The following is a 13371-nucleotide window of genomic DNA, read 5'->3' on the forward strand; positions in this document are numbered from 1 at the left end:
TACTCCATGATTACCTATAATTGAAACTTTTGCCCTCTTTCCGAGTTAACTTGAGACGAACGTACAAAATGTAAAAGTTGTTAAAAGTCAACTTTTCATTAACTTTCAGTCGACTTTTACAAATCGAACGCTAAAAGTTAACTCGGAATCACAAATAAAACGTCAGAATGCTGGTTTCAGTCAACTTGGAATGTGATTCGAACGCAACTCATTGGATTAGTCAGATAAGTAATTGGACAAGTAAAAGAACACGGGAAGAAGAAATAAGAGACTAAAAATTTAAGAATGTCTTTTTTAGGCATTGATTTAGATAGAATTGATTTCCTTGGAGTAAGCAATCCTTTTGCTACTCCAGTTGGCCAAAAAATAGGTATGATAACTATAAGTTTTAGAATCAATCAAGGACTTAAAAATGTAAGCTAGGCTAGATTAAAACCTTAGTTCTTTTCTTGATAACATTGCCATGAAAAAGAAGTCTTGCTAGCACGTTCAAATAACCTCTGAGTAAATATAATCTCTATTATATGACCACATCTAGGAGAATAGTGTATTTAATTTGGTAGATAGCCTAGGTTTGAGAGTTTAAAACAGTTCAATATTTTAGGCAGGTGTGTCCAGGTATACTTCTTTTAGGCTAGTTCTTTTTTTGTACCATCACTATTCTGTCTGAGTAGTTTCTGTACTGGTGTTGCCTATGTTTTGTGCTGCCTTACTTTTTACATTTTTGATGGTGCTTTTTCTCACATGTCTTATCAAGTGATATCTGTTTTCACTTTTTGACATGTCAGAGGAAAAATTATTATATAGCCCATGCCTCTTAAATCTCCAGATATGGACCCTTCTTCCTCCCCTAAATAATAAAGGTGGAGATTTGCCCCTGGTTATGACCCATATACAATTGTACTTTTTTCTTACTAACCATATGCAGCAAAATAGTATCCCAAGTAGGCCTAAAGAGTAATAAAACTTCAATTTTTTTATTTTATGACCAATTTGTTAGGAAGGAGTTGTTGTGGAAATTTCAGAGGGATCTCTCTTGATTCAATATTGTAGGCTAAGTTCTATTGTGTTTTGAGAGTCCAAAAGGATTAGAGGGTAACTAGCCCCTTTCTTATGCACTTTTTAGTTGCCCTCTTACCAAAGAAATCAATTAAAATTTTGAAATAAAAATTCTATTCAAAATAGTTAAAGGTTTAAAAATTATGCTCTGGGGACAATATTAACCCCCACAGCCCTTGGGGCAAGCCCTTTTAAGCTATGCAAATTGCCCACTGTTTATGTGTAGGTTTTATTATTGTGAAAAAGGAACATCTTTAAGCTTGTTTCTTCAAAGCACATAAGGACATTAAGAGGAAACCTTAGTGTCAAGAGGGGTATTGAACTAGATTCAAACACACTGGGTACATTGAGGTTGTCAAGAGGGCAATACAGGTATATTTTAATGACTCACTTTTATAATATTTTCATTGTTAGTAGTAAGGATGTATAACAAGTGTGCCTGTCAATGCTTTAGAAAAAAAATTCATAAAAGCATTCTTAGTGTCACTAACCATCAGTTTTATATATCTGAGTAAAATTTTCAATGCACCTAAAATTCTCCTTGAGTCAACCTGTTCTTTGCTCAAAGGGCTTTGTTTCAGTGCTAAAGCAGTCTGGTTGTTAGCTAATTTAAAATGTTGTGCATTGTTGTTAAAATACAGATAACCTTGTGATAGCACTGTGGGTAAAGCTGTGCTTCCTGTCCAAGGGTACTGTGATTCTATCCTGTGTTTTGCAAGGAAGCATATCCAGATGAAATATGTTTAAATTTTTGTCCTATGGTGGTGTAATGGGTTTGACCTTAGCTTGGTAATATGGGACCCAAAGATCAAATTATGCTGCAGGAATGAACTGCAGGGCTGACACAGGGACCTTAGTAGTCAAGAAGCGTCATTAATCCAATGTAATACAATACAGATAAAAACAGTATAGAACAAAAGCAGGCCTATTTAGTTTTTTATGGGGAACCAAAAAGAATATCTAAAAATTCAGCCAGCTTGGGCTCAGGGAGCTGATTCTACTGATACTTTCTCCTAATCTTTTTCTAAGGGTTTAAGGATGGTGTCCAGCATTGTAACTAAATAGTTTACAATACTATGTCTGGGTTTAAACCCAATTGTTTTCCTCAAGTTCAGTCAAATACAATCAATTTTTCAATTTGATCAGATCCCAGATTTCTTGGATATTACTTTTTCTGTTGGAAAATTTTACACATTTTTGCTGAAACAGTTCCTTTCAGAGAGCCATTGAGCTGATGGCTGAGAGCCATTTCTTGCAGAGATTTATTAACTCTTTTGCATTGGGTCTGTACACCACATTTTTTTGTCTTTTGGGGCAATCTGATTTGAGACCCAAACAGTGTATATGCAGTCACTCATACTGGAGTTAATGCAACTGGGTATCATGATATTCCTTACAGTTGATAAAAATGAGATAGCTACCTCTTGTTGGCACATTGACAACTTGCATAAGCAAAATAGAATTGTTTAGCCATACACAGATTGTATAATTTCAGTGCTCCACTGCAATTAAGCTACTTGGTCTTGACAATAAGGGTCACAGAGTGGAGATTAAACAGTGCATATCATCATTTATAGTGCTTCCTTTGGTAGCTTCTTATGCTTGCACCACAACAACAGTAAGATGTGTCTACTTATTACATGTATTAGCTTATCAGGTTGGTTTGAGTGCAAACTTGACAAGTCATGTCTTTCTAGCACTTGACTGTTTTGCATTGATGTTTTTTTACTTGAGTTTATGTGGAATACTGGTTTTGAATGCTGGCACTTTAAGGTCCTTTGGGACAGCAATATATTCACATTTAGGTAGTAACTTAATTCAAAGGACACTATATTTACCTACATATCAAAATAAGGTAGCCAAAATATCTGAAGAACACCTTCAGGGAAGATTAAGTTGAAACTTTCAGAGGGACTTTAGGGTCAAATGGACCTTAAGGTTTGACTTGGAAGAAGGAGACAGAGGTTAACCTAATTCTACTTTTGATATCCAAGCTGTCAAAATAGTATATTTGTAGTATCAAGGGAATGGTTAGGGAGATGTGATTAAAACTTTAAAGTCGTATAGAAGAGGGGGCAAGGGGAACTCAAATATAGTATTGAGAGAGGTAGCTAAAATTCTTGTCCTCAATTCAGCTAAAAGGTTTTGAAAAATGCACCAGAATGAGAATTATAATGTCTCTTCTCTAATCTGCCTAATTTTTTTTTATCTGGAATTTTCTATTGGACCTATAATTATATTCAAGTTCATGTAGTAAGATCAACTAAAAACATGTGTTGTGAGTTGATCAAAGCAACATATCCATATTGTTTTGAGAGTTGCTTTGGGATTTGGGCTGAAACATTTAGAGATAGTTGGGGGCAGCAAATGGACCTTATATCTTGGCTTGGGAGACAAGACAGAGGGAAGTCTTGTCTTGAAGACAAGATAAGCCTAAAGATTGGGTTTCCAATCTATAAGAAATTTTGGTATTGTGGTTCCTTGATGGTTTTGAATTGCTTCCTTGTGATGTAGCTATGTCAGATGAAAAAAAAAATGTGTACCCCAGTCTATCATAATAGTGTATCTGCATCATTTCAAGAATATCTTTGATGTTTTAATTGAGATTTTAAAGGTTTATTGGGGGTGCAAGTGGACCTCCAAACTTTTGGAGTGCTGGTGGAGGGAGGGGGCTAGAAGACTTTATGTTTTGTGTTTAGAAGGAAATATAGGGGTAAAAATAGTGTATATCCTCAATCTGCCTAAAAGTATTTCAGCTGTCAGCCCAACTGGAACTTCTAACCAGTTCAAGGTGAAGTAGTGTGGTAAATCAAAAGACAGTGTATTCACCTGTGCTATCGAAATAGCAAGTTTTAATGTTTTGGAAATAGCTGGGAGGATTGATTATAACTTCTAGGGAGGAAATTAAAAGGGCAAGGAATTTAAAACATTATTTTGTGAAAGAAATGAAGGTGCAAAAACATCTTTGTCTCCTATTAGTTTGTCAGAAAATGGACTGACAGTCTTTTTTTAAGTTTTAAACATATATCTGAAGGTTATTATGATCAAGTGTTTTATTTATGCGTTTTTTTTATGCATTAAAAAAAGACAAAAAAACCTTGAAAATTTTTGTTTGTTCAAGATATGGCCCAAAACTTCTTCTGATCACCTAAGACTTGCTCTACCTTTTTCAGCTCTGTTACTTAAGTTTAAATGTTTTTTATCATTCCAGACCAAAAAGCTAAAATGTGCAAAAATGAGGCCTTATATTTGGTCTCTCCAATCAGCTAGAAAACATCATTCGTAAGTTTTTTGGTCAAATGAACCTCTATGCACATAATAAACTAGAAACTAATCATATCTACGTTGGTGTGTGACACCCCAAAATAGGCCCTAAACTTTGTTTGTGTCTGATAGACAAAACAATTTTGGGGGATATAGGCAGGCTAGGTAGACCTGATTGAAATGTGAAAATGATCTGTTTACTGAGCAGTGTTTTTTTTAATTTATCATAAAATCAGCCACAATACTACAGAAAAGTAATGTCATAATGCTATTCAAACCTTACAAATAAGAGTGGTCCTACTTCCTCTCCTTATCTAACCTTCTAAATGGCTCGAGTGTCATTTCTGTTTTTATTGAATATAGTAGACTTGTGTATTTTAAACAGTGTGTTATTCTCTCCCCTTCTCAAGCCCTTTGAATGGCTTTAGTTTCATTTCTATTTTTATTGAAAACAATGTTTATTTTGAAGTGTAGTTTTAATTTGTCAAAACATAACAATACAAATCAAGATGGCGAGGAAGAACTAGCGAAAGTAAACTGATTGTTTAAAAATATCACGATATTAATTCCTGAGAAATTCTTAAAATTTTGAGTTTTTAGTACTACAGTTATTAGAGAGAAAAGTTTTTAATTACATATTATTTTCACTAAATTACAAATAACACTATAGCCTTTAGGATATTCAGGGGGTATTAGCCCTACTATTGTTTGTAAAAGATTCCTTCTTTTCAGTTTAATTTGATTTTTCATTTTAATTTTTACTGGTTTGAGGCTTTATTTATTCATTTATAGCAGTATCTGTTACCTCTGTATGGTGGGATTATTTATTTTAATTTCTGTTTGCTTTACTTGTTGCTAGTAATTTCTTGTCATTTTGGTGTGAATTAGCATGTTATAGAACAGTATATCTGTCCGTATCGTTTTTTAATTTGGCTCTTCACTGTTCTTTGAAAAACTTATTTTTTGAGTATGCTCTATTTTTATTAGGTCCACAAAAGTCAAGCATTTTAAAAGAGTAAAGGTTAATGTTAAAACAAGCAAAAAATTACCCTAAAAACATGATATTTGTGGGCTGCGTATCATCGTGATCCTTTTCTACACATGATCTGTTCTACTTTTTACAATATTTAATTCCAAATTAATGAACTAATCCTTATAAATTTGGAGTGTGTATTCTTGTGGACATTTAGCATGGTGCTTATGCTACTTTTGTTTTATTCTGCCACTTGGAATTGAAACATATTTTTGATGTAACTTTAAATCTTTGTAGTTAAATTGTAATTTCTCAAAATACTTCTTGCCAATAATTGGATTAATTTGCTTGAAAATTGCAGGCTTTATTAACCAATTCAAATGAACTCTCACTTGTGCATCCCTGCTTTGAAGTATAGAGCAAAGTTTTGCCATTCTCAAACGTTGTCTTGTCGAGTCTAGGACTTCCCTGTAACTTATTACTGGCTGAAATGTTTAAAAAAATGTTATTTTAGTTGAGGACTATTTCACTCCTCTCTGTCAACATTACTATCTGTTTAACGAAATGTTCAGCTTGTTTTGTTTAAGTGTGCTTCTGCAGGTGATTCCAAGATTTTAAAGCAATATTGTTTGATTGAAAAATCTCGGAAAAATTTCAGGCTATTATTAACCACTATTATTCCCATCAAATAGAATTCATAATTTCTAGACATCTATGTAGACAGATATGTAGGGCACCTCCTTAGGAGGCACGGATCAAGGGGGGCCTTGTCCCTGGGGGTCTATAATAGAAACTCGGGCATCCTCGCCAAGGGCCATAAATACAGATAGGGGAGGAAGAAGGCCCCTTAAATGTACACTCAACAGGGCCCACTGGCGTGTCCATCCGTCATTTGAGTAACAAATCTTCTCCCAGTTGTGGGTTAAATTGCATGGTGATCCAGAATACTATCTTGGGAGGATCCTCTATTGGAGGACAACTGCAGCAAGGCATAAGATCCATATCTATGGACAACGGCCTCTGCAAAGAGCTGGCTCGACCCTTTTGGGGTACCTGCAAGACTGGAGACCTTGTGGTCAACTCTATTCCCGCTTGAAGTGTTGCCACTCGAGGAAATTATAGCCTAGTAAACGACACTGCCTTTGCATGGGATTCTTATTAATGGATAATTCTTATGGGCTTGGTCTGTTTTGATGGGCGTTTTCGGGCTGAAGAACATGTTAATAAGCTAATTTATCTACTATGGGTTGCCTCGCCATAGTTGAATAACATTAGTAGGGATGAATATAGAATGAGTTGGAGGTAATAGGCTTAGGACTGTATGTGCAGGATTTCAATTCTCGTTGATAGAAGAGCATCAACAAGTGCTGAAAACCATGTTGTGACCAAGATGGGTTCAGGATTCTAGAAAGCCTCCATTCATGCTCTAGGTCCTAGAGACTTCTTGCTACCCAGTTCTAAGCGGTTTTAAGCATTTTGATGTAGACTTAAGAAGATATATTGATCCCTCTCCAGCACTGGTATCATGGATCATTGCTTTTTCTGAGGTTAAAATAATTTCAATGATTTAAAGAGCATAAAAATCGGAACTTGGAATGTTACGACGTTAAAAAAAATGACTATCATATCGAAATTTTGACAAGTGAATTCAGACTGTTTGAACTGGATTTATTAGGAGTCTCAGAAACTCATAACTCAGGGGTTGGAAGCATGAAATTACATGATATAGAATTTGTTTACTCAGGCAGGAAGGGTGGGGTACATAGACAAGGAGTAGGGCTTATGATGAATAAGGAAGCTGCCAAGCCTTGTTTAGGCTGGGATAAGATATTAATAAGATATAAAATTGGGATAAGATATAATAAGATATTAATAATAGAATACTAATTGCACATTTTATGACTAAAATGTTCAGGATATCATTTATTCCACAGTGATACCCCTGTTGAACCATCTAACGGAGAAGCTAGTGACTCAGATGAATTTTACTTACAGTTACTGGAGCAAATAGACAGGGTCCCAAGTAGGAATATGGGGTTTTACTTCGAGATTTTAACTCCCAGGTCAGTAGAAAGATGGATAGATGGTATCCTACCCTAGGTAAACTTAGTTTAGGAAAAGAAAATAGTAATGGCTACAGCTTTTGAAATTTTGTAGACATAACAATATAGTTATAACCAATACAGTGTTCGGTCATAAAATGGCCCATAAGTTGACTTGATATTCATGTGATGGTTGTACAGCAAACCTCATTGATTATATTATTGTAAAATGAAGACTGACAGGACCAATACAACATATTAAAGTGAAAAAAGCAATCACCAGTGCAACAACACAAACACAGAAACAAATGCACACCATAAAAAAATAACCATATAAACAGAAGAGACAGACAGAAGGAGAAATGAAGACTGCTTTTCTACTTTGGTAATTAATGTAGATTGGTACTTGAACGAGGCCTTAACGCTACTCATCCATCCAATTGCATAGGTCTAGCAGCATAGCCATGCACAATCAACCGCAAAGAATAATCTGTACATAGGGTATATAGTAGTGATATTATTGATGTTAAAAGTAAATATCACCATCTAGTAGTGTGTAGGGCTAATTTAAAGCTGAAAGTTTGGAAGGTTAACTGCTTCCCAGGAAGTTATGATGTTGGTAGACTCCAGGATGAGAATTTGAGAAAAACTTTACAGAAGCAGTTACACACTAAATTTGAAAGTTTAAAGTTTGACAATGTGGAAGATGGTTGGAATAATTTTAGAAAAACTATTTATGACGTTGCTGGTGTCTTAGTGAAGAAAGTTAAGACTGCAGCTGCGAATATTAGTGAAAAGCTTCTTTTTAAATTAATTTTGAAGAGAAGTGGTTTGTACAAGAAATGTCTGAGTGATAGTAGGCTACATATGAAAAAAAAAAGCAATGTTAAGAAAATGGAGAAAGCTTTAAAATATGAACTAAGGAGGTGGGAAGTGGAGGCCTTGGACAAAAAAAGCCGAGGATCATAATAGTACTGATAGATGGCATAATAGTACAATATTATACTGGCACTTTAATAAATTGAGAGGGAGTAGTCAATATGGACTTGTCCCATTTAAAGATGGGAACGGGTCAATAACTAGTGATAAGGAAAGAGTTAAAGAGAGGTAGGTGGAACATTTTGACAATGTGCTAAGCCAAGATACAGTTGCAAGAAAAGATATAGAGAAAAATGAAAAAGTTTTGTGATACCTTGGATGTGAGGGAAGATTTGTTTTATGAGAGAGAATTAGTGACTGTACTAAATAGATTAAAAAATAATAAGGCTCTAGGTGCTGATAGTTTGGCAAATGAGTTTCTTAAATATGGTGGCTCTGAAGTTAGAAATTAATAACTGAAGATTATGAATATGATATTTGAAAAAGGGGAAGTACATTACAATTTTAGGAAAACTTTATTTAAACCCCTGTAGAAAAAAGATAATAAGAGTAAATGTTGTAATTATTGAGGCATTAGTCTGGTCTTTGTAGGTAGATAATTACTTAGTAATATGATACTTTTGAGATGCTGTAGACAAAGTTTTAAAAGAAGAACAGTGCGGTTTTAGAAAAAGTGGAGGATGTGTTGACTAAAATTTCACTTTTAGGTTAATAATTGAGAAATGCATCAGTTAAAAAACAATTTTAGGCCTCAGTTTTATAGATAATGAGTAAGCATTCGATTCTGCTTATAGAAGATCTTTAGCAAAGATCTTATCCTTTTATGGTATACCAGACAAATACATCGAAGTGATTAGTGCTATGTACGTGAATAATATTGCTGCGGTTAAGGCACGCATTGAGGTTAAGAGTGGGTTTTGTCTTATATCAGGATTTAAGCAAGGTTGTGTTCTATTCCCCTATGGATCATTTTAATGAACTTTGTCTTAAGGAGCACAGGAAAGGCAATGGGAGTCCACAGAATCAAATGGGGAGGAAAAACTCTCCGAGACTTAGATTATGCTGATGTTTTTAGCATCCTAGGTGAAAGTATCAGCAAAATGAATGAACTTTTAGAGGTTTTGCGAGTTCAGGGGGCTAGAATAGGCTTGAAAATTCATGTTAAAAGACTAAGTCATCAAGGCTAGGAATAAGTGATGATGAAAAGGTGATGTTGGGTAACAAAAAGATTGGTCAGGTAGGGAGCAGTGAATATGTCAAAAGTAGGATAGCCAAGGCTCGGTTTTTTTTTTTCACAGTTAGAAAAACTTTGAAAAATATGAATATAAGTCTGCAAACCAAGATTAGAATATTGGAAGTAAAGTGATGACAATAGCCAATAATGACTCTGAAGCATGGGTGCTCCGAAAAGCGGATGAATATTTACTAGATGTTTTCCAGAGAAATTGACTATGGATTGTTCTGGGTACCCGGCTGACTGGCCGTATTTCAAATTGTGGGCTATAAGAAAAATGTGTTTCAATTCCACTTTTTTAGGGTTATAATGAAAGAAAGGTTGAGATGGCTAGAGAACGTTCTACGGATGAAGGATGACAGATTGCCGAAGATTTTCCTTTTCGGCCAACCGTCTAGGGCTAAGCGGAAAGCAGGTCATCCTCGTGTGGGGTAAGATGATTTCAAAAGGAAAGATTTAAAGGAAATCGGAATTTCCTGGGAGGGAATAAGTGGGAAGCTTTAAATAGATTGGGATGGAGGAAGAGCGTGCGTAGCTGCGTATGGCCTCAGGCGGCTTGGTTCTGTTGTGAGCTGTTAGTAGTAGTAGTAGTAGTAGTAGAAGACCTCCTCTAAGAGATGAAACAATCTTCTTGATGGCCAGTATACACTGTTGAATGGAAGAAGAATGAAGAGAAGTAACTGTATTTCTTTGCTTAATTCAGTTACATTTGCTTTTACTTTTTAGAGCAAAATCCTGTCTAATGTTGGACCTGTTTGATTCTATTTTGAACAGTAGCCACTTATGTTTTATTTCGCATAAAGAGTGAGTAAGTTTACATCTGTGTCTGGCCCTACACTGTGAGGGAGCTAGAGAAATATAGTTTCAGCCTAATTGGTTGCAGTGATTATGAATAACTTCTTAGACCGCACCGACTTTCCATTTGCAAATGAAACAAAATGAAAATTATACCCTCTTCTTCTATATTTTCTTTCGTTTTATTTGCTAACAGTGACCATAGATAGATATAATCCGAGTACCATTCTTCTCTAGTTTAGAGTTGACACTGTCACACACATGTTAACTTTGGATATTTCAGTTTGCAAGCTCATCAAGTATGAAGAAGCAGTCTCTGCTTCCTTGTTAAACTCTATCTGACTATTGATTCTAAGACAAAGTATGGGCAGTTTCATTCATACCATGAAGTTTCGGCTCTCCATTCCTTGTTGACTCTTTATTGAAAATTTCAGCTGATGCTGAGGACATATTTTCTCAGTCTTTTTACCCAAAGAGTTCCAGCCATTAATTGCTCTATGTTTAAAAACTCCTGCCCTGATTTTGTGACTGAGTGTGGGCCTTTGATGCTATTTCGAGGGACGTGTTTTTCTTTTATTCATAAACTGTGTGAATGGTATATTCTTGTTTTGTTTACATACTTGTATATTCGTGGTTTGTTTCTGTGCTTGATAATGGTTTCTGTGCAACTCAACCCTAGTTTAACTGAACCCCCATGCAACTCAACCCCCTTTTAACTTAGCCTAGTTTAATACATTTCCTCTTTAACCCTGTTTAGTTAAACTTCCATGCAACTCAGCCTTCATTCAACTGAGGTGGATTTAACCTTCACTTAATTCAGTCTTCGTGCAACTCAATCCCTGCTTAGATCAACCCCCATTCATTCCGTGGTGTTCAGCCCTCACTTAAATCAACCTTCTTTTAACTCAATCCTATTTTGCTCAACCCCCATTCAAAGCAACTCCATTCGCCCCAACCCTCCTTAAATCGGCAATATACGTAGAAAATGTAAGTCAGCTCATTTTGTTGGAAATGATAAAAATTGACTGACAAAATGGTTAATTCGTTGATTAATTGTCATGTAAGTATTTTTTTCATGCTGCTTTAAAATAAAGCTGCCATCACCTCAAAAACAACAAGTTATCTATCTTCTTTATATATTTGAAATCGGCAAACTTTTCATGCCCAAGGACACTTAAATTTCATGGTTGCAGCAATGGAATTGAGTTGCATGAGTGTTTGGTTAAATGAGGGTTGAAGTACATGGAGGTTAAGTTAAATGGAGATTGAGTTAAACATGATTGAGTTAAATTAGGGTTGAGTTGAATGGGGGTTTAGTCAAACGGGGGTTCAGTTCAACAAGAGTTCCATTAAATGGGTTGAGTTGAACAGAATTCAGTTAAACTTGAGTTCAGTTACATGCACTCCCTTGATGATAGCTTTAGGATGTGCAATGTTTAACTGTATTGTTTCTCAGCAAGCCCCCAAGTGTATTTTGTGGTCTTTGTTTTACCCTTTTATTCAGCTGTACGTCACTTTTATAAATGAAGCCAGCATAGTATATTCGAAGGTCCATGGCTGGTCTTCTAAATATCCTCTATAAGTTCAGAAAGAATCTATTTGACCAGCTGCTGGGTTTTTTGTTGAGGAACCAAAGACTTGAGTCTGCTTTACATACGACGAGTGTGGAATGTTTGTGGAACTTCATGGCGTTATCCATTGTGATTCGCAGATCTGTACCACGGGTACAAGTTGGAAGTGATATGACAGACGATATCTGGCTATCCTTCATTCTGTATTGGTGCTACTGATTATTGTGACCATGCGGGTGTGGAATGTTTGTGGAACTCCATGGCGTTATTCATTGTGATTCACAGATCTGTACCACGGGTGCAAGTTGGAAGTGATATAACAAATGATATCTGGCTATCCTTCATTCCCTAGTGGTGCCACTGATTATTGTGACCAAACAGAATAGGTACACACTTTGATATTAAAGAAGATGGACACTGGCCTGTGCATGCTTATATGTGTCAGTTAAAAAAAAAAAACTTTGCAGAAAAGAAGTTTTTCAAAGAAAAGTAAAAGAGCCATGCTAAACTTAATACAAGCAGAAATCAATTTTTATAATAACTTAAGCTCAAAACGACCACAAATTGCAGCTAAAGAATAAATGAAGCCCAAAACGAACAGAAATTAAATAAACAATCATAGCAAACATACTAGTAACAGGTAAAAACGTAAATGAAAAGATAACTTTTAAAACGAGTGATTACTAAATTTAATATTCAAGACAATTTTTAAATAAACAAAAATCATCACAGTAAAACGTGATGATTCGAAGTTTTTCAACATCGAAGTTTTTTTTTAATATCAAGGTTTCATCAAACTTTCAATACATCAAAGTGATGTTTTTCCAACATTGGAGTTTCAAAGTTAAACATTCCCTGAAAGTAGATTTAGCAGCAGTTCCAAGCAGTCGCAGTCACAGTTGCAAGTTGTCCCAGTTGGAATTAGTTACAGCTGCAGTCATAACCAATCTCATTTGCAGCCGCAATGTAGTAGCAGTAGTAGCTGTGGCCTTGAAAATTTCAAGTTAATACCCATACAAGTTCCTAAGATATTGTAGATACGCCTTTTTGATGACTTGGATGATGATAGGCTCTTTTGATATAGCTCAACATACCACTCAACATTTACCGAAATTTTGCCTCTATACCCATAGCCTTACGGACATACTCAGGATCAAATATTCCTCCCTTTCCCAATGATCAATTCTGCATGTAAAAAATGGACAAAATACATAATTTATATTTCTTGCCCCTGGAGCTGTGGGGGTATTGAATCCCGAGGGTTATAGCTATTATACTTACTGACTGTTTTGAATTATTTGGCTTTTTAAGTTATCTATCATTGTTAATGGAGGCATCTAAAAGGATAAGATGGGGAGGGGGTCTCCCTCCGTTCCTTTATCAACATACCTTTAAAGTTCCAACTTCATACCCTTAGCCGCTCCTTAGATATTGCTGTTATGTCCTTCTAACAACCCTCCTGCGTATAGTGTGTTTGATTTTGTGTGACATCCTTCTCAACAGTTTCTAAAAGTTGTACCTTGATAGCTTCTGCCTGTTTGGAGACTCAGGATC

The 13371-nt window shown here is 35.5% G+C and overlaps 1 protein-coding gene across 4 annotated transcripts in view; it reads left to right on the forward strand.

Moving 5' to 3' along the window:
- The first annotated feature begins 217 nt into the window (after window positions 1–217).
- Window positions 218–13371, forward strand: part of LOC136039318 (TOM1-like protein 2) — a 78221-nt gene continuing 65067 nt past the window's right edge. For all 4 annotated transcript variants that reach the window (XM_065722937.1, XM_065722936.1, XM_065722938.1 and 1 more), the window contains exon 1: window positions 218–370. In XM_065722937.1, the coding sequence (XP_065579009.1) occupies window positions 286–370 (85 nt within the window). In that variant the 5' untranslated portion in view covers window positions 218–285. The remainder of the gene's footprint in view (window positions 371–13371) is intronic.

This window comes from Artemia franciscana, chromosome 19, assembly GCF_032884065.1.
Source record: "Artemia franciscana chromosome 19, ASM3288406v1, whole genome shotgun sequence".
Taxonomy (NCBI): Eukaryota; Metazoa; Arthropoda; class Branchiopoda; order Anostraca; family Artemiidae; genus Artemia; species Artemia franciscana.